This window comes from Lepisma saccharinum, chromosome 1, assembly GCF_977018435.1.
Source record: "Lepisma saccharinum chromosome 1, izLepSacc3.1, whole genome shotgun sequence".
In the NCBI taxonomy this organism is placed as follows: Eukaryota; Metazoa; Arthropoda; class Insecta; order Zygentoma; family Lepismatidae; genus Lepisma; species Lepisma saccharinum.
This window is the reverse complement of record NC_139229.1, coordinates 96,369,871-96,392,666: the sequence shown is the minus strand read 5'-3', so window position 1 is coordinate 96,392,666 and position 22,796 is coordinate 96,369,871. Positions and strand designations below refer to the sequence as shown.

The 22,796-nt window shown below is 37.7% G+C and overlaps 1 protein-coding gene across 1 annotated transcript; it reads left to right on the top strand.

Moving 5' to 3' along the window:
• Window positions 1-2,729: 2,729 nt before the first annotated feature.
• On the top strand, window positions 2,730-22,453 carry eIF2Bbeta (eukaryotic translation initiation factor 2B subunit beta). The gene is made up of 8 exons (XM_083118813.1): window positions 2,730-2,865; window positions 8,985-9,071; window positions 13,210-13,339; window positions 14,917-15,065; window positions 16,136-16,292; window positions 17,063-17,257; window positions 19,245-19,441; window positions 22,306-22,453. The coding sequence occupies exons 1-8, from the start codon at window positions 2,801-2,803 to the stop codon at window positions 22,376-22,378; spliced, it is 1,053 nt and encodes a 350-aa protein (XP_082974939.1). The 5' UTR covers window positions 2,730-2,800; the 3' UTR covers window positions 22,379-22,453.
• The last annotated feature ends 343 nt before the right edge of the window (window positions 22,454-22,796 follow it).

The following is a 22,796-nucleotide window of genomic DNA, read 5'->3' as shown; positions in this document are numbered from 1 at the left end:
GCGAGTCTGCGCAGGTTTCTTTGCTTGTGGTTCCACTATAATAGTAATATAAAATTGTACACTCACCTCACTTAGTTCTCCGGCAGTTTGTTTCTTTATACATCATATTTGGAGAAGATACAATCATATAAAATTCAAACTATAGTTGTACGTACACTGTATATAACACACCTGGATGTACAGGATCAAGGAAAACAAAGAAATGAGCATAATTTTCTCTTCGGTGTAGATGTTGAACCTAAACCAAAAAAACTCAAATAATGAATTCGACTATGTAAATTGATGAGATTTAGTAAATCATTTGATGAAGTGAACTAATTCTGAGTGGACTAATCGCAAAGGACATAATCAGCTCAGATCCTATTACTTCTTCATGGTATGTGACGTAAAGTTCCCGCCCAACCGTTTGACGGCGTTAGTGGCTATCACATCTCCTTTTCCACAGCCTGTAGTACACATCCTCATCTATATTCCTTTCCCGGATTCTCTGGAGTAAGAGAACGCGTTCGCGTTCTCGGCGCATGTTGAAAGGTGTGCGCCTCGTCCAATGACCGCGCGGAGGGGAGGGGCATCCACGGGAGGGTGCGACTCGACTGCTCATTCTTGGTACAGTAGTTCCGTAGTAAACATGTCAGCTCGGAAGTCTAGGGGAACTCTGCATTCAGGAGAGCGCCGCATAGTGTTGAATGTGTTCGAGAACCTATTTGAACGAGGTGGTAAAACAGTACTTGAATGTGTTTTGGAGACAGCTGCCCTAACGGGAATTGGGAAATCCACCGTCTATAATATCCGGAAGGAAGCGAAACAATCGCGAGGAAAGGATGGAACATCCCTGTTGGAAACGCCGGGCAAGAAGCATCCGAAACGAGCTCAACGATTTGCAGACTTCGATGAGTTTGCGCTAGAGGCATTACGAAGGCTTAAATTTTTTTCTCAAGTCTACCTTTTGATAATAGTGATTCATGTGGTAGAAAGAGGGAGTGGATATTCAATTTTTGTTACTTAGCGTTGCTTTTCTGCCACTTCTAGCTAATCGCAACAATGAGTGATGACGTGAAATTGATGAAGAGACACTCATAAACAATGCCGCAACCACAGGGGCAGAGGGCATTGCCCCCCCCCCCCAACCTTGGACCGAAGTCCATTCTAGGGGAAGCAAACATTGAAGTAAAAAACTAGACTAGGAGAATCTAAGAATAGCAGGACAATTGGGTAGTCATGATGGAATTAGTTTCTAATGTGTTTCTTGCATTTTTCTTCCAGACGGCCAAGGGCACTTGCAAGGGGCACAGAGGGGCAATTGCCCCCCTTCGATTTCAAATTTTATACAAATAAAAATACATTTCGTAAACTTTTCTTGATCGCTTCGCTCGCAATCTCTCCTATTATTGTAGTCAAAGTTCAGAGCCATAGCTATGGGGCGGCGGGAGTCGGCCCTGGGAGCCAAACGATCTATAGTAAAAAATGTTAAAGATAATGCCATGGCGCTCCGTAAAGTTATTTGCGCCCTATTAAAAGAATTTCTCTCTATGAAACTTAATATGAAATATTAATGATGACACTGTAATCCCTGAAGTCATGAATCAATCAAGGGATTACTATTTATTTGTCAGGTGTCAAAACATGTATTTCAACTATAATATAATACAATTCACACAATATTTTGCAAAATGGTTAACGTAACCAGTAGGCAAACGTTGTGTGTAGTGATGCAAGAGTCTCCCCTTTGAAGGAAATAAGAGTCCGTGGTGGACTAAGGGACCCATGTTTTAATGTTTTAGCAAGTTCAAAAAAATGTATTACAAATTTTTACACAAATCATCAAAGTGTAGATAATATGTAACCATTAATATTTAATTAATTCAATTTTTCTTGCATAACACAACACAATGGTGTTGCTGGATTCTCGTTAGATTCCTTTGTGCGTAAAAATCTTACATACTGGAAACTAAGACGGAATCATTATGAAGCATTATTTTGAAAGGACTCACTTAATCAGTTCTGCAGAGAGGCCCAAAGCTGTTGGTACATAATAATCATCTATTAACATTATCGACCTGTAAATATCAAGTAGATACAGTCCCTATTAGCCTATTTATGTTAAACTTATACAATATTCCAAATTCTTTGGCAATCTTGAAAGGTCATTATCGAAATATTGCTATTTGATGTTTTTTTGTTTGTTTGTTTGTTGCAGTTTCTGTTACTTATCTCTTTTGGGGGAGAGGGCAAGTGCCTCTGCGTACCCTGCTATATATGCCAATGCGACACTATATTAAAGCCCCCTCTAGGATTGACTTCGCCCCCCCCCTACAAAGAATATTTGGCTACGGGCCTGACTGGCCATTGTTGAGAATAAGAGAAGAAATTGGCAGCAGAAAGCGTTTAGCTTTACGGCCCTTATACCGCGCAGCACTTCGTTGCTTTCATCCCGCACCCTTCCCCACCCAGTCTGGCCCCGCCCACAAGCTTACCCCTCTGCGCGTCGGTACTCCAGAGAATCCGGAAAAGCAGACATTGTTCTTGTTCTGGTGTTTAATATCTGCATACTGCAGCACTGCCGTTTTGTCATTTCACGTGACTTTACATTGAAGTGATGGATTCACTTGGCCGGTCAAACGTCATCGGAAGCAAAAACTTCAACCGTTACCATGGTTTTGGGCCAGGGCTGGTTCAATCAGCACTTTTCGCAGCTGAGAGGTTGGCAACACTGCTTCCTTCTACAGTTGGAGAAGTTTTGTTTACATCTGAGATTTCGTATGATACATGTGAAAGTTGCATAAGAACATATTTTTTAAAAATGTCAACAATAAGTGTAGAATTGGAGGATAGAATAGATAAATTTATACGCGAAGTGAAGCAAGGGTTTGTTCAAATATTATTCTTTTGTTATTTCATTACATTGTGACTTAAGTTTTCCATATTGGACAGGAACGGCCAGGTCTATTTCGGAGCAATACGCTTACCGTTTGTGACAATCTTTCAAAGTTTACTTTATGCACAGATAAGCTAATCAGGTATCCTAATCGCTGTGCAATTATCCCTCAACCTGTGTCGAAGCCGGGACCTCTTGATTATATTGCCACAGAATCAGTGGCGGATCCAGAAATTACAGTTGGAAGGGGGGGGGGGGGGGTTCAATCTGTTGAAATTTCACCGAGAGGAGGGTAACAGTTCGTTATATCTGAGACACATTTTTACAGAAGAAACTACTCACGGAAATGAGTTTCTCTAAGGTTTCCAACGTTCGTCGAGGTATTTTCTTTCATCGTGGAATCTATTTGACCGGGAAATTATGTATTTTTCAAGAGAAATATCTCACCGACGCACGAGTGCCATTGCTTTCGGTACGTGAACCGGATGCTGCATACGTTTGATGACGTAACCCCCTGTCAGTGTTTCCAACCCTTTTTTTTTTAACTATGCTTGCTTAACCTAACAAAACCTTACAACCTTTGTGGGGCTATCGGTAAGAGTCTAGTTTACGTCCTTTTCCTAAGGAATACGTGTCATATATCGTTGGAAAGGTTATTTTATAAGGAATTCAACAAAGTAAATCCCAAGGCGAGGAAAAATTTCCTGGAGGAGAAAATCGAGAAAAACCGATGTTGTCCGGATATGCGTGATTGAACGTACTGAGGACATTTCACCCAGTGTCGAATAACATGGGTACCTGGGGGAAACCCTGGGGGGTAAAGGTGGCCAGGGGTGTGATGCTGATCACATCACCCCCACTCATGACCGGATCAAGAAAGGGAGCGAATTTACAATATAGAGAAAGTCTCCAATTTTGTTAATTTTCGGTATACTAACTATTTTTGACCTCCTAATCACGAATCTGTTGAAAAAAACCGGGGGTCACGTCTGGAAATGTGAAAAAAAGCCGATTGAATTTTTTATATATATAGGTGTATATGCGTAGTTTTACGAACAAAAATGTAATATCCTGTCATTGTGTCCAACCACGCCGTTGTTTAACAAGAAAATGATTTATGATGTTCAATTCTAGTACGATCCCTATTTTTTCGATGAATTTAGGGGTGAAATGAGTGCTAATGGAACCTAACCTAACAGGCCTAACCTAACTTCGTGTGAATGGTTCGTGGGGCTACCCGTGGATGGTTTTTGGGGCTAACGTCAATGGTTTGTGGGGCTACACGTGGATGGTTTTTGGGGCTAACGTCAATGGTTTGTGGGGCTACCCGTGGATGGTTTTTGGCGCTAATGAACAATTTTTCATAAAAATGTACAATTTCCAGACGTGACCCCCGGTTTTTTACAACAGATTCGTGATTAGGAGGCCAAAATTAGTTAGTATACCGAAAATTAACGAAATTGGAGACTTTCTCTATATTGTACATTCTAGCCCAAGAAAGTGTGGGGCGTTACCCCCACACCTCCTATACGCCTTCATGGCGTGGTGCTAAAAAAAAAAAAAAAGATGCACATATTTAGGGGCTAGACTAGTTTACGTCCTTCTTGCCCGTTTACGTCTTTCTTGCGCACTCCTTCTTGACCGTTTACAAAACCGTGCTAGCAGACAGCCGGCGCTCCGGCATCCGTAGGGTAAGTAAGTTTTTCTTTTTACACTTTCTGTCACTATCCATTCACGGGAATGAGGTATGCCTACGAGGTTAGGTTAGGGTTCCATTAGCACTCATTTCACCCCTAAATATGTGCTTTATCATCGAAAAATGACCTCAGTACGTTCAATCACGCGTATCTGGACAACATCGGTTTTTCTCGATTTTCTCCTCCAGGAAATTTTTCCTCGCCTTAAGATTTACTTTGTTTAATTCCTTATAAAATAACCTTTCGAACGATATATGACACGTATGCCTTAGGAAAAGGTCGTAAACTAGAGTCTTACCTATGTAGGGGTGAAATGAGTGCTAATGGAACCTAACCTAACAGGCCTAACCCCGTTCCCGTGAATGGTTAGTGACAGAAAGCATAAAAAGAAAAACTTACTTACCCTACGGATGCCGGAGCGCTGGCTGTCTGCTAGCATGGTTTTGTAAACTGGCAAGAAGGAGTTCGCAAGAAGGACGTGGAGGCGGGGCCGCGTTAGCGGTTGGGTGTGGTAGGTCAATTACCCCAGGGGCGGAGCCTGGAATTGGTGGGAAATTTGGCCTCAAAAATTTCAAACAAAAATATTTTTTTAGTTTAAATTTCCCACCGATTCCGGGATGGATAGCCCCAAAAACCATTGACAGAATGTTTCGCGAAGCAGATAGGTAAGTACGAATGTCAAAAATTGATGAGACTAAGAAGTTATAGGTGTCCAAAGGTTAATAAGTGGTTACCAAAAAGGAATAACAAAAACTACTCTATGTGAAAAATTGTTTTTGTTTTCATGTAAAAAGCATAATGGAACCTTGAACTATGTTCTGCAATACACAATTGGTAAGTGCGAACCATGCAAAACACAAAATATCCGATTTTAATGTGTCTCCAATATAACGAACTGTTACCGAGATGAGTAACACAGTTCTAACCTGTGTAAACAATGGAAGGAGTTTACAATATAGGACCACTCTCCAATTCCTATGAAATTTCACCTACTCACTAATTGTGAACTCCTAATCACGAATCTGCATGTAGTAATTGGTGGTCAAGTATGTAAATCGAGAAGAAAACAAAATAAACTATGTTTTTTTAACGTAACGTAACACAGTAGCTCCACGAAAGACGCCATTTTCCCAACATGAAGAAATCAACGTTCAATACGCCGTATAGTTCTCTAAGCCAAAATATTAATTTTTCTTTATATTTATGCTAATGGAACCTAACCTAACCTCGTAGGCATTCCTCTTCGTGCATAAAGAAAGACCATTAAGGAATTTCAAAAAGAAAGATGGTTCCGAATTGCTGTGGTAAATCGCAAGGTTATTTTACAAGTTGTACACGTAAATGTACAATTTTAACAAGTGACTGCCAAATATGAACTACAGATACGTCATCAGGACACCGAAATTAGTAAGTAGGCGAAATTTTATAGAAATTGGAGAGTGGTCCGGTATTGTAAACTCATGCCTAAACAATATATGGTTCCATTCTTTGGGGCAAGAATAGAGGGCATAGACTGAAATAGATGGTTATTACTGTGTGTCGTTATTATTATAATTGCTCCCATTGCCACGGTAAACTGAACGATCAGCTATGAGGAGTAAAATTAATAAACAAAGAAACAAAAACCCATTTATGCAGTGGTGTCAGGTTCAATCCCCTTTTGACGCATCTTGCAAAGTGTTTCGGACTAAAATTTGAACTCTATATTCTATCTCAGGAATCTCTGGAGCAAAGCCGAGCATAACAGAGAAAGCTAGTGGGCAGAACGAAGAAGTACACGCTGTTGCCAACATCTGGTAACTGCAGTCGATTTCTCTCCTCCACTCAATTCCGTTCCCTCTCAGGTGTCCATTGGTTGAGCCCTCTCGAGTCATAACTTGCTCAGAGACTTGTTATTGTTGTTCCCTTGCGCCAGAGATTCCTGGGACAGAGTATAAGACCAGTTTTGATTAGTCCATCATTAGCAAAAGGTGGGCTTAAATCGAACTTTAAAAAAAAATATTCTTGAACTTGTTAAACTTGGTGATAAAAAAAGAGTCGAGTCTTGAAAAAAATTGGGCGTAATAATATTTCCAAAAATATGGCAGTTGGGAGGGCCCTCCCCATCGATCCGTCCCTGCACAGAATAACCATTACACCATGGGATAGGTCCAAATTTTGCAACAAATTCTTCTTTCATTATGTTAGTAATTCAGAGATTTATCCAGAATTTTCCATCTAGGGATGCGAGTTGTATTTAAGGGAGGTGCTAGAGTCAAAATGACACTCAAACGCTGACCAAGGCAAAATTTATTGTCAAAAATACACTATAAACATAACGTTACCATCCTCTAACAGGGTCTTCTTCAGACAAAGATTTACAATAAATTGATGTAAAGATCCGACCATCATCTTATATATACACTCACAGTACAGTGTCTATACACAAAACACATGAAGGCACCAGTCCTTATCTGAGACATTTCCTATCAGGAATTCCTGACTGTGTGAGTCTCCTGACAGCTAAATGACACTCTACCTGACAGATACCTGCAGAGAGCCCATGCCTTATCCGTTTCTCCACATCTGGACATGGGCAAATTCTTTATCTCCTGGACTTCTTCCCTCCTCTTTTCATCCTTTCTCTCATCCTTTCCACTCTTTGTAACACTCCTTTCCATTTTTTTGTTGATCTTCAGTTCAACCCATTCCAGTTCATTACTTCTACTCCTTTTTTCTCTATTTCCTTGGCCTCTTACCACTTTCTAGGCCTCCCTGATGGTGCAGTGGTAGCGTCGTCGTCTTGTAATCAAGGGGTCCCAGGTTCGATACCCGGTGGAGGCTCATAGTGGTTCGGATCCCACTTAAAACTGTAGGTCCAGTCCCGATTAGCCTTACTGTGCATAAAGTGGACTTAAAAACACTAATTCAATCAATCTTTCCACTTTCTCACTAGTCCTCTCTTCTCCTTCCCTATCCTTATCCCTTAGTCAGAAACCACTATTTTCATTCTACCCATAGTAATACATAATTTGGACCTTGCTGCTGCTTTCACCCTGATCGTTCAACACATTTGCGCCACCGTAACGGCTGCTGAAAAATGCCACTTGTAGAAGTCCATTTCGGCACAACGTTGCCACGGCTAACCTCATCCTTCACCTCCCCATCATTGTCAAACTTGGTATAGGTAATGAGTGACGTGATGGCCTCCGTGGGTTTTTGCCAACGTAGTATGGGTTGTTCTATTATTTGGTGCGGGGGAGAGCAGTGGACTGTCGTCTGCTAGTGCTGCAGCAGGCAGGCAACGGGAGACTCGCTGGGGCAGTTTCTTTCTTCGTATCACCCCTCAAACCCCAAAATAGACCTGACTCCCTCCTTCCCCATCCCTCCATCTCCCTTCATGCGGGGGCCTACTCCTGAGCGTTCACCTATACCCCAAATGATATTCTTCAACGGAGCAAACAATTTAAAGTTGGATGGGGCTAGGTCTGGGATGTAAGGATGGTGGGGCATTAACTTGCAGCCCATATTTTCAATTACCTGTACAGTGCACCCAGCTGTATGGGGACGGGCATTGTCATTTTCCAAAATAACATTTTAATTGTGATAACCAAGAGTCTTTATGATGTCAGTGTAGTGATAAAAATGTGTCCATGTGATCACTTCAAAGCTAGACCACTACCTTCAACCAATATAATGACACTTCGCTGGCAATACAAGAGCTTCAGACAGTATGGTGAAATACTCAGTTGACAATGTGCAGAACAGATCAAGTTTAAAAGTGATATGAATATATGAATATAATGACAGAAAATCACAATTTGTCAGGTGACCAAACTATTTACTTGAAGTTAAAGTTTACTTTGAAAAAAATATTCTACAAAACAAGATCCATACAACTGTTGTTTTCTCATGTAATTATCATAATACAAATAGTATGTGCCAGTGGCGGGGATTGGGTTCCAAAAAACTGGGGGGGGGGGAGAGCAAGGTGCCAAAACTGGAGTGGCAAAGGCAGTATATTTCCCTTTGTAGACAATGTTTAGCATATTGCAGAGGCAAATGTGGGGGGAGGCAATTGTCCCCCCCCTTGCCCCCCTTAATCACCACCACTGGTATGTGCTATAGATGCATCACATGATGCTAGGTTACTCACTGTGATTTTTTTTTCATTTCCCAAAAGGTTAATTTTATTTTTGTAGTTTTATTACAATTCCCATTATGTATGTATTTTACTCCCATACATGGCTGCAATGAGTGTTTTTTCTTACATAGTAAGCGTTTCCAATAATTATGTGAAACAATGACAAATTATTAATTTGAAATAATGCTCCCTGATATTTAAGATTGTAATTAGGAATATGGTATTTTATGATTGTAAGTGCTTAAATAAATATTTCCAGCAGTTAAAAGTAATTTGAATTTTCTTTCAGTAAGGTGCATGGCTCCTACCATATATCAATGGCTACAGTTGACTTACTGAAGGAAATCATAGCACAAACAGACTGGAAAACTGCACAGTAAGTTTGCATCATGAATATGGTTACTCAGTTGCAAAATCTGTGCTTGTTAATGTAGTTTGACAATTCAAATCAAGACTTCAATAGATCAGTCATCTCCATGTTTGATGGAAGAACTATTTCCGGTTGCACAATACATACACCCACCCTTGATTACCATAGAATTTTCCATTTATACTTGAAAGACATCCTTGGAAAAGGTAGCAAGTATTTAAAGTAGGTTAATCAAAGTTACCCAACACCTGGAAGTCTCAAGAAACTTGAAAAATTAAAAATCTGTGGTAAAATCATGTAATTGATCAATGAAGCACATCTGAAGAACTAGAATATGCCCTTACCTACTAATTATAATAATTACAACCAATATGTAATCACAGTTACAACTTCAGTAACTTCCTTGACACAGGTTACGTTGATGATATAATTTGTAGACACATGTTTATTTTGCATTCCAGATATTAGTCTATTTGTAAACTTCTGTTTGTCAAAAATTTGAAAATTATTGTTCTATGGGAGATGAATTTGAAATTTTATCTTGATTGAAAAGTTGTTTAACTCTCATAAAATCTTGTAATCTTAGCCCTTAATTATATGCACAGAGATGTCATTTTATTTTTTAATTAGATTTGTAATAGGTATTTCAAAGGGAACTCATGAAATTTTCAACAATACCAATAAACTACTGATACCAATAACTGACATTCTACTGATACAATATAAAATTGCAAATGTTCCTTGAAGAAAAATGATTGGTTTAATCACATACTCAATATTAATGTATGTTACTAGGTGATTACAATTGGTTTTAGCTTTAAAAAATAACATTTACTTTACAAGCCATAATATATGAGTTACAGTATGTTTTTATTCATAAAAATAATAACAGACTGACAGAATATTGCACTAAATTTCAAGCTATTTATAAATATATCATATTGGTAAAATTTTTGGTACAGGCCATTTGGTTTAGCTTGAGCTCTGGCCTTCAGCTGCGCAGAAGCCTGCCGTCAGCACGACGATTCGAGAGTTCCACTCAGGCCCGTAGCCAGGCAGGTCACCAGCCCCCCCCCCCCTGGCACTGCCGCCAGCCCCCTTGACATTAGGTAAAACTATTTTATATTCTAATTTGTTTGAGGTGAAGAGTGAAATGTAGACAGAATATATTAATTTGTTCACAACTTCGTTCCTTCATCTTGTTTATGAGCAGAAGTCTAAGCAGCGGCAAGTGTTTAGAAGATTCTCTAGACTTTAGAAAGTTCCTTCATAGGGAGCCTTTTTATCTGTACCTTCCCTGCCCCTGTTACAGCCTCTCGTTTGACAGAAATCTGTGACTTTGATGTAATTATCCACATTCCTTCCGCATCTGCGTCAAATGTCAACAGATGCCAAGTTTTATTGCTTTGGCCGGGGGTGGAATGTGGGGGCACTATGATTGAAGTGAATATTGTAACAGGTGGCGCAAAAGTCATCATCCTATTTGAACTTACCTTTATCTCGATTGATTGATTGAATTGCTTTATTTTACTTCGCTTCTTGTACCACTTTTGGCTAATTTGCGAAGATGAGGATGAGTGATGATATGATGAATGGGCAATCCATGTCCAGGCCAGGATTGGAACCTGGGGCCCCTGGCGTCGTAGTGCGATGTGATAACCACTCTGCCACGGGGGTCAGCACCTTTATTTTGATATCTTGTTGTTTATATCAGTAGTGTTTTGTCAGTAAAATAGAAGGTACTCACGAAATTTATTCTGTGCGAAAATGAATAAGTATACCTCACAAGAACGTGGAAAAATTGTGACACTTTTCCGTGCAGAGTAATATCCGTTTTGGTGATTTGCCATGGCCGGCCAGGTCCCCCGATTTGACCGCTCCAGATTTTTCCTTTGGGGATATTTGAAGTTATTCGTTTATGTGAATAAGCCAGAGACGTTACAGCAACTAAAGGACAATATTCAGCATGAAATTGAAAACATTTCCCCTCAGATTCTTTCGAACACCATGAAAACGCAATAAAAAGAGTCCAAATTTGCATCAGTTAAATGGTGGTCATTTATTGGATGTTATCTTTAAAAATTGAGGACATGAAACTTACAAGTATCAATAAAAGTTTAACACAAAAAAACCTACTTTGTTTAATAGGCTAAGGAAATCAAGTGATGACTTTTTCGCCACCTTGTACATTTTAACATGTACGATATAAATATCTGTATCATAAAGAATAGTATGGAGTGTGTATTAAGGGATGCATTAGCACTTCAAGAGATGTTTTAGAAGATGTAAAAAAAACCTGTAGCATGTGTATGATATTTCTAAATTTTATATTTTAAATTAACTTAATAACCCCCAACCCACATAATTTACCTTCATTTAATACTATTAAACTTTTGAAAAATGGACTTGGTTTACAAAGCCCCCCCTGATAACTCGTGAGCTCCCCCTGGAGGTCAGTTCTAGCTACGGGCCTGGTTCCACTGAGAGCATAGTTGCTAACTACCTTAACAATTACCTATATCCTAATCTGACTTCAGAGCTTATTGGTAGGTGTGTTCAGTAGTTACTGCATTTATATATGTATATTTTATTTAAAAAAGCAACAGTTTGAGGAAGTGATAGTTCAAGGAAGAGAATGACAGATGATTTTTCTTGTCGGCGAAACCACCATTGATTAAGCCCCTCGACGAAAGAGGCATCCTTTTCTTCCTTTCGGGGGAGGGGGCAGAATAAGGTGGTTGTTGACCTTTGCTGCTTAGGGTGTTTTATTCAATGGAAGCTGAGGTGAAAACTAGAATGAATGCTGGAGAAAGCAAAGTGATTCAGAGTAGAGAAATTATCTTCACGTGCATAAGTTTATGAAGAAAGAAGCTGAGAGTGGTCTTGCGTTGAACGTGAAACAAGTGCAAAAGTGTGTTTCCGCATCTACTGATATGTCAGTAAGTACTTTGAAACGAAAATGATAGCTACAAAGTAACTGGGAAGGGACTAGTAACGCCTAACAAACCACGCAGAACAAATAAATTTAAAAGTGATGTGAACGAATTTGACAAGTGTGTTATTCGTAGAACAATTGACGAATTTCACGATCGTGAAGGACAGCATGCTACCTTATATTCGTAAGTACTTTTTTTAATGAGACAACAGCATATAGCTATGCCAGTTTCATGTCTAGTAGAATTGTAACTTCCGCATATTGCAACACTGCTCCTATGAGTCATGTGACGTCTTATGCAGACGACAGACATTTCCTGCTTTCCGCATGCTAGAGCTGAGGCTACTGGTAAAATTGATATGCCTATATTGGGCCAGTGCTGATGGAGTTCCGATTAATCTGCCCATCTCTAATAGTAAAGAAGATGAGGATGGTATGGCTATGAGAAGTTAAAAAAAAAGTATTAAAAATATACTATTTTCACAATTTTACAGGGTGTGCTAGAATGTTTGATTTTTTTGGAATTCCATTGCTTTTATCATAAACAACGTATTTATCCGCATGTACAAAAGAAGTGGAAAGTTCTTTGGTATAATTTGATGCTCTTCAAATATACTTTGTATTAAATTTTCCTCATTAAAGTGGTATACACCTTACATTTTGAAGCAGCTGGTGACATTAACGCACCATGACTTGTATTATGATATGTCCAGCAGTGTGTTGTTCTTATTGACATTAAATAATTATTTGTTTTCCCAGCAATAATTATAATGTGTCGTTAAATTCAATGGTTGTGCAGTATTATTTTCTAGTGAAATTGGGGTGAAAAAACATGGGTTTTCAGTTTGCATTTTGTGTGATATTTGGTTCTTTATCGAGCTCAAAGATACAAATTTCTGTACTATAGAAATTTCATAACATGATAAAAACACTGATTTCTTCTTGAAGAAAAATTTTCCACAGTGAAGGAATCTCCATTCACTTGTTTCTATTCTGTTTATATGCATTCTCTTGTGTGTACAGTCATGGAAAAATCTTCCCCCGATAGCCTTAATACCAAGTCTTATGGGGGAAGTATTTCTTTCGACAACTGTACATGAGCCATGGTCAATCACATACACACCTGCTTTCTACCATGGTTTCACAGGTATGTAAACACCATTTTAGGTTCAGTAACAAATTAATAAATTCCTATTTTTTTCTCCTTAGGGATGTGCTTAGATTAATTAAAACAGAAGGCAAGAAGCTAGCCTTGGCACTTCCCTCAGAATGTACTGTGGGAAATATGGTCAGAAGAACACTGAAAATCATAAGAGAAGAATACATTTCTGTGTGTAAGGTAAAATGTTTTATTTCTGTTTCCCATGAAAATATAATTCAGAAATTGTTTTATTTTTTATTTTAAACATATTTCTTCATCATTAAAATTAGAAGTAAATGGTAAACTTTAACATAATTAATTTAAAGCAATGCTACCTAGTGCCAGAAGTCATTTTGCTTGTGCTCAAAATAAGTGTAAATTATTGTTTTTATTTTTATTGAAGTAGTGATACTAAACTTTCCTTCTATTCTTAATTTACTTATTTTGTTTGCCTTTTTATTGGTTTTTCTTGCATATATTAATTTTCATCACAATATACAGTGTGTTCCATTCAAACCTCCCACATTTCAATTCATCATTACTAGAAGGTTATCAAACATAATGGAATGCAAGTGGTACTAGACGAAAGAAAAACTCAAATAATTTTATTGCATGAGCTCGAAGTTCACTGTTATCTTACTATGCAGCGCCACAATCGCATAAAGCACAATGGTGACTCAGCAGCACGCACAATCTGTATTCTGGTATGCAGAGACCAAATCAATCATTACAACTCAAAGAAAGTACCGGAGAGAATATGTAGGCGAAGCACCTGATGGGAAAACCATTAAGGCATGGTGTGCGAATTTTTTTTGGCAACTGGAAGTGTTAATAAACAACCCGGTGGTTCTCGTCAACGTGTTTCGGAGGAGAAGGTGGAAGAAATTCAAGTGGGATTTTAGAGAAGGCCATGTAAATCACTTCGCCAAGCGTCCAAGTAGTTCAAAGTTCAAACTTCGCACACCATGCCTTAATGGTTTTCCCATCAGGTGCTTCACCTCCATATTCTCTCTGGTAATTTCTTTGAGCTGTAATGATTGATTTGGTCTCTGCATACCAGAATACAGATTGTGTGTGCTGCTGCAGAGTCGCCATTGTGCTTTATGCAATTGTGGCGCTGCATAGTGAGAGAACAGTGAACTTCGAGCTCATGTAATAAAATTCTTTGAGTTTCTCGTTCATCTAGTACCACTTGCATTCCATTATGTTTCATAAACATATAGCAATGATGAATTGAAATGTGGGAGGTTTGAATGGAACACGTTTAATTAACTATTCCTTCTTTCTCATACCAGTTGGCCATATTTAAAGTTTCCCTATCACATCTCTCTGGAGCTTGTCGAGAGCAATGGATGCAGTGAAACTTGGTAGAGAGGATATGGGAAAGTGAATGCTGACAAAAGAAAACAATTCAAATTTTCACCACCAGGTGGAAATTTGGCACTGAAATAACCAGAAGTCGAACAAGCAAAACTTTATTTTTAGTTTATGTCAGTACAGCAGTGTTCAATACACGCTCTGTCAATGTGAATGACTGCTTCGAAGCATGATCAATTGTTGAATAATCCATTTTCCAAGGATGGTGAAAATTTGAACTATTTTTTTTTCATCAGCATTTGCTTCCCATTGGTCTCCATAGCCTCTATACCAAGTTCCACTGCAAATCGATGCTTTGAATGGGCTCCGAGTAGGGGAAACTTTAAGTATGGTCAACAGGTAAATGGATTTCACTACGTTTCATGTGGTGACACAAATACTATGTTAAATGATTTCAGAACAAACAGGAAGAGGCAGATCCTCAGGAGTCTTTGCATAAAATTGTCACATCTGAGGGTGAGGTAGATGATTACAATAAGGAAGTTCCTTCATTGAAGGAAGCTGTACTGGAGCACATTGGAGAGTTTCTCATGGAATTAGAAACCAGGTGAGTAGGGTGGTCCCATTGTTTTTTCACCAATACTATTGATTGAAACTTTTCAACATCCGCATAATAAAACACTAAAATGCTGACCAAGGCAAAATTTATTGTAAAATAAGACACTATAAACGTAACGTTTCCACCCTCTAGCAGGGTCTTCTTCAGACGACAAAAAAAAATAAAAAAATACAGTAGTCTTGCTTATCCAACATACCACCGGAAAAATAAAAAAATCATCGATTGGCAACAAGAACTGCAAGTTGTGAGTGTGAGCGTAGTCTATTTTTAGTTCAGACAATTCTGTAACTGTAACTTCATTTTTCCAGTTATTTTTTTCTGTATTGTTGTAAAACATGATTACTGTATTAGGTTCGTAATGTGTAAAATTATAACATTAGTTTGACGTTTAATAGGCTTTTTCTTCACACCTCCCTATTATCCGACATTTTCGCTTATCCGACGTTCTGCCGGCCCGTTTATGTTGGATTAGCGAGACTCTACTGTATTGTGATTCTTTGTCTGAAGAAGATCATGTTAGAGGTTGGGAAACATTATGTTCATAGTGTCTTATTTTACAATAAATTTTGCTTTGGTCAGCATTGAAGTGTTTCATTTAACATGGAAACAAAGCTTAATAGTGTTGCCACTGCATAATCAGTATTGTACACAAAATATTGACCAACACTTGCAGACTCCAAAAATTTGGAAATATGGAAAATACAAAATTCGACATAATTGATTGAATTAGGTTATTTTATGTCTTTGCGATTAGCCAAAAGTAGCAGATGTTACCGCAACTATGAATAAAATAAATCTTGATAATATGTCGATGTGTATATTTTTAATGCATGATAAAGATTCTTAACTACATGTAATTGGTATGTCCTGATGTCTACTAGCACCAATATTTCTGAAACATCAGAAAATATGCAAAATACAGGCTCCCCCATAACTTAAACCTAGTGACACTAGCACCACTGCTCCCATGCCAGGGTTTCAAATGCGGTGGTGGATCTATAGTTATATAAGTGCTAGTTGTATTTCTGCATATTAAATATATGTTATTTGCCTTCCAGTGCTGACAATATAGCTAGTCAAGCTTTGCAACACATCCACTCAAACGAGATCATCATGACTGTTGGCAAGTCTGCAACAGTTGAAGCATTTTTCAAGAGTGCAGCTACTAATCGGAAGTTTGAAGTAATTGTTGCAGAATGTGCACCCTTTTATCATGTAAGTTTTATAAAATCTCATTGTCTTTCATGGAATTTTGTGAGTAATAAATTTTTATTACTTCAAAGTGTAATTACGCAGGATGTAAAAAAATTTCATGTCATGAAATTTCTCTCGTTTTGTCATTTAAATACCCCACAACACAATACTCAGAATTTTAGGATCTGATGCCTTTACATATATACAAAGACTTCACAGCAGAAATCAACATTATTACTTGCAAATAGATACATGCAAAATTCAAGTAAAATAATGCTTGTTTCAATTCTTGAAATTTGTAACTAGTTACATAGTTCCATCATTTTTGTAGATTTGTTAAGTCTCGAGTATCGCACAGTTTTTTTTAGAATATCAGGCATCATGTACGTAACTCCTTCAATCTTTTATTTTCTATGCTCTTTGAGATTTGTTTTAAGTCCACTTTATTGCACAGATAGACTAATTGGGACCAGACCTACAGTTTAAGGCTCACCTGGACCTTTGACTGGCACCAGCGCAGTGATGAAAAACTGCTGTGACATTTCAAAATCTGAAAAATTGCATGTGCTTAGAATTTCTTCTAGATCTTTGACGTGAATCTTCGTGTGGTTTTCTTTTGCTGTTTCCTCTGTGTATGTAGTTAATTAACTGTAGAAAAAGTTGCATATCTTATACAATGCAATTCTTTAGAATAATAATTAATTTTGTTGTGTGGTGTAATACTCACAATTAGGTTAGAAATCGATATTACATTTTCCACTATTTGAATGAAACATTCCCTTTTTCTGTAGGGACATGAGCTGGCTGTTAGTCTGGCGAAAAGTAAAATAGAAACGACCGTGATAGCAGATTCTGCAGTGTTCGCCATTATGTCGAGGGTGAATAAAGTAATCATGGGAACGCACACCGTATTGGCCAACGGAGGCTTAATGGCTCTGTGTGGTAGCCATACGGTAGCATTAGCAGCAAAGCATTACTCCGTTCCAGTAAGTATATGAAACTTGCCAATAAATTGTTTATTTTTATTTAATATCTTGAAATGAACATTTCCACGTTATTACATCCTCGTTATTACAAGTGCTGACGAAATTCCTGCTTATGTAAAAAGTAAATTGCATATGCCAGAAATATGAATACAACACAGAAAATGTGTGTATATTACCATATTTATGCGTGTGTAATGCACACCCTGGTTTTTCATGGGGAAAAGTGACAAACAATTATAATGCACAGTAGGATACAGGTTCAAGAAATGGCTTTCTTAGTTGTAGGTCGTAAAGCTGTTGCTATGCCGATCAACAGTGAATGATATCATACCCATTGATTGAGTCACCTGTTGCTATTTGGACCAAGAGGAGAACATTACATTACAAAGTGAAAAATTGTGGCACATGTCATTTAAATTTTTATAATTGGTTTTGCTAATTTCCTCTTTACTTTTTTTTAAAAAAACTTCAAAATATATACTTTTTATATGACTAACGAAACATTTATAGGAGGCACATTCAGGACACTCAAACTAGCAGTTTGCAGCACAAGATTTCTTCCATTAAGGCATTTACACACTCCATATATGTCATATTATTTGGCCAGTAATACATTTTAATTATTTTCTTTTTCCTTATCTTTTTTTCATACAAATTACCATAAAAAACAGAATGTTCCTTCATTTTGTAATGAGCTTATTTAACCGCATTGCAAATAAGTGTTGCCATCTTGAATGGAATACTGTTGCCATATTCAGAAAATGCAGAATTCAAGCATGATAGGGTTCCGTAAACATTGAAAAAATATTCCATGCATAATATGCACCACACTTTTTGGGGCAAAAATTTTGTGCATTATACATGAGTAAATACGGTATTTATTAGTTGTAATAAATTATGTTTGTTTATAATTGCTGATACTTACGTATATCTCCATAGGGAAATTTATTTCATATATTTTCATTTCTGAATCTTATTATAAAAGTGCAAAACAGGAGAAAAACATGCACTAACGAGCCAAAAATAGCTATCTATGCATTAAATTCTATAAATACAACTCTTAAGAAAGGTACATTGCAAGAGGCGAGGGGGAGGTGCTGAATTTCTAATTTAAAAAAATAGAAATCACCATTTTCATGTAGCCTCATTTTAGCTATTTTATTGCCATGTGCTCACTATATTTCTTTGACTTTCTAAAATAAGAATATGCATTACATGTTCTTATGTGTACACTGTGTGCTCGAAGTGAAGATTTCTGACGAGAGGAAGTGGTTGGTGAGTTTGTGGATAACTGGGAGGATGCCTGTATACTTGAAATGGAGATAACGAAGTAAAATATCCTGTACCAGAAAACAGTGGTAAATTCCTTATTAATGCTAAGAAGGTAGAAAGAGACAATAAGGATGGGCTTTCATTCTCTTAAAGCTCCAAACACACGGGGTTGTGCTCCAATGTGGCATAGCACAAACTTCTGCCACCTGCCTAATTTCATGGTCGTGTGTATAGAGCAACCTGCATCGGCCTATAGAGTCAAACGCTCTGACCCTGTTTAATGCTGTTTTTTTCTAGTTTTCTGGCTACAAGGTAAGTCAGATTTTACCATAATGAAGCAGGGAAAGGATGATTTTACTTATTTTTAAAACTGGGCTATAGCATCCCTACTTCGCTGACCTCTGTGGCAGAGTGTTTTCACAGCACTCTACAATGCCAGGGGTTCTGGGTTCAAATCCCAGACTGGACGTCCTTTATAAATTTCCTCTTCACAATTAGCCAAAAGTGGCAGGAAAGTGAAGTAAAATGAATCAAATCAATCAGTCCTGTCCCCCACTTCGAGCACTGACACCATGGATATGATAGCGAAAGTTTACATGGTGTAAAATTATACTTCAGTGGGCATCAATTACATTATATATTTTATGTTTATTCTGTATCTCCTTTAGTAACTTGTAACAGGAAACAAAAGAATACTGTGTTTCTTTTCTGATAGGTTATTGTACTGGCACCTTTATGTAAGCTAACTCCCCAGTACGTGTGTTCTTACGATCAAGATGCCTTCAACTGCTACGCATCACCCGAAGGTGTATTGAAGTATTCAGAAGGAGATGTGCTGTCAAAAATACATGTCTACAATCCTGTCTTCGATTACGTACCTCCTGAACTTGTGACTCTCTTCATTTCTAATACGTAAGTAATTTTATGTCTAAGTTCCTTTCCTCATGAAATATTTTCCTCTTGCGTGTGTAGGAAATACATATTTGTTACTAGATATTATGAAATTTGTATATTGAGCGTAATCAGGGTGGCCACTCCAGGACCATGATAAAATTCAAGTATAATTCCAGGTTTTCAAGATGCACTTTCCAAAAATTCAAGGGTACAAGCACATGTTTTCTCTACTTAAACCTTAATTACTGCCTCTCACCACCCACAAAATACACACACACACACACAAATACATTAACAATATAAAGATCTGTGATTCCATTGGATCCAAAAATTCTAATTCAATTAAACAGAATGTTTAAAACATTTAATTTAAGGTGCAGAGTTTACGTTTGCCATTTCGCATACTCAGACTCTAAATGCATCTACAAACAAAAGAGAAATGTTATGGTACATATTTCATAAGAATTTCAAACTAAAAGTTACCTCATCAATAACCATCTGTCTATCAGATAGATTGTTCTGCAAAGGACACTTGACAAAGTATGCAGATTGAGAGAATCCTGTTTCATCTTCCATGCAGCTTTCTCTTCATTCCTTGAAAAATATAAAAACTAAATTGTGAAAAACTTGCCTCAGGGCATTTATAAATATGTATAAATGCAATGGGATTGGGATTAATAGAAGTTGCAGTTTTTCACGTCTACCAACAAAAATCCATGCAGAATTCACACATATTTCCCAGAGTCAATAAATCATGCAGAATTCCTGGAATTCCTGTTGAGTAGCAACCCTGGTAATCTATGACCTAATTTTCAGTTTGATTTGTGACTGGCTTTTTTGCACTGTAAAGTCAAAAGTTAATTGATTGGTTAGTCTTTCACGAAACTACAAGGATACTTCATTGAAACATTGTACTATTATATTTAGTATAGCACTCACCTCCATAGAATGAACTGTCACACCAGAACTTCACAAAAATACATTACTTGTCTTCAGTATCTTGGCATATCAATTGAAAAATTCATCTTCTTCTGTCTTATAATTTGCTTTCTTTAAATGAAATACTGTGCAGGATATCTTTTACATAGAAGAAAACACACACATACATTATGTAGAACTTGGTTGTTCGAGGGCTGCTGGAAAAGTTTCTGCAATCAATATGAAAAGAGACATGTGAAATTCTGGGGACGGCTTTATTGTTTTTCAAAGTATTCACCCTTAAGATTGATACACTTTTGCATACGCTCAAACCAATTTTGAAAGCATTTTTTCCACTCTGAAGCTGATACCTCAGAATCTGCTGTTCGGAATGCATCAACAGCTGCTTCAGGTAACACAAATCGCTCACCACACATCTTATTTTTCATGTGTGGGAAAAAGAAGTCATTGGGTGATAAATCAGGTGAGTACGGACAATGAGTCATTAATTCAACATTTTTACTGGACAAAAAATGAACAGTTTGGTGTGCTGAGCGGGAACTGGCATTGTCGTCGTGAAGAATAATGTGACGATATGGGTTTGTTTTACGCAATTCATTGATGACCTCTGGCAAACAAATTGTTGTATACCACTCAGCATTTACAGTCCTTCGATCTTCTAAAGCTATTGTTGCCACATGTCCGGTATAACCGAAGGAACAAGCAATCATTTGCTTGACAGCACTCCGAACGAACAACTTTTGTTGGTTTCGGCTCACTTTGAAACACCCAGACAGTGGATTGCTGTTTAGTTTCGGGTTTGTTTGAATAGATCGAAGTTTCGTCCCCTGTAATGATGTAGTACACAAAATTTTGACTTGCCTCGGTTGAATTTTTTGAGCATTTCTTTACACCAATTTACACGAGCCTGTTTTTGAGCTTCGGTCAAGTTGTGTGGGACCCAACGGCTTGAAAGGTTCATACGTTCAGATGACCATGCAAAATCGTATATCTATTGCTTTCATGTCAATGTTCAAGGATGCCTGAATATCTCAGTATGTCACATGCCGATCTCTCTCAATCATTTCAAGCACAGCATCAACATTACTGGCAACAACAGATGTGGATGGACAACAATCACAAAATTCATCACTGAGAAGTGTGCGACCACACTGGAATTTGGATAACCAATTGTACACAGTCCTATTGGATGGTGCTTCATTTGCAAAAGCCAAATGAAGTTGGGGCCTCCCCCATGGCGCAGTGGTAGCGTCATTGCCTTGTAATCAAGGGGTCCCGGGTTCGATACCCGGTGGAGGCACAAGTGGTTCGGATCCCACTTTAAACTGTAGGTCCAGTCCCGATTAGCCTTACTGTGCATAAAGTGGACTTAAAACAACAACTCAATCCAAATGAAGTTGCTCGATGCATTGTTTTGGCATTGCCCGAAAATGCTCACGAGAAATTTCCATTTCTCACACGAAACTACTACTTCAAACTGCTGTGAAAAATAAACGAATAGGCTTAAACAAACAATCAAAGATAATTTAAACATAAAAAAAAAAAAGGTCTATTCTTCCAATTTTTATAATAGCGGAACACTAGTGCCACTGTTGGTGGTAGTTTGCAGAAACTTTTCCAGCAACCCTCATATAAATACTTATAAAGCTAAGAATGTGGCAACATGGATAGGAAAACTCCAAATATAGCACCATTGTCATTGACTATTTTCACTGTAGTTGTCATAGTAAAACTAACATTTTTCAACAAAAGGTGTACTTGTGCTGCCTAACATTTTTTTTTACCTTGCACGTTGTTTTGTTTATATTCCCACTATAATTTAAGTTCAGACAAGTTCAAATGTACACCTTGCAATCCTAACATAATTTAGTGCCATATTTACATATTGGTAATTTTGTGTAAACAGTGGAACTAGAAAATAAGACATACTTATTACTTTACAGGGGTGGGAATGCACCTTCATATGTCTATAGACTGCTGAGTGAATTGTATCATCCAGATGATTATGAATTATAATTATTGGTAAGGAAATAGAAGAAAATGGGGGGAATGGGCTGTACATACCTTTTTCTACAATAAAATATTTGATGATAAAAAGAGTTGTACTCATTAATTCTCATAGAGTTGATTGAACAATTGTTGGATATACTCGGAATGTCTTCATCTCATCAGGAGGGAGAGGTTTAAAAGAAAAAAAAGTTATAACCAAGGTGGCTGATGGTATCGCACATTACAATAATCCATGGTGTCCGATATGCTTTCGCATGTAACATTCATGATGCACAATTCTGTTTCAGTTGTGTATGGCACATGACCAAATGATTGCAATGGGTTTTATTTTGGGAGACTTTTAAAATTAATTTCCTCAGGTAAATACACCACTAGAAGTGAAAAGACACAAGCAAAAAAGAATATCCTCATCTTTTGACAAATG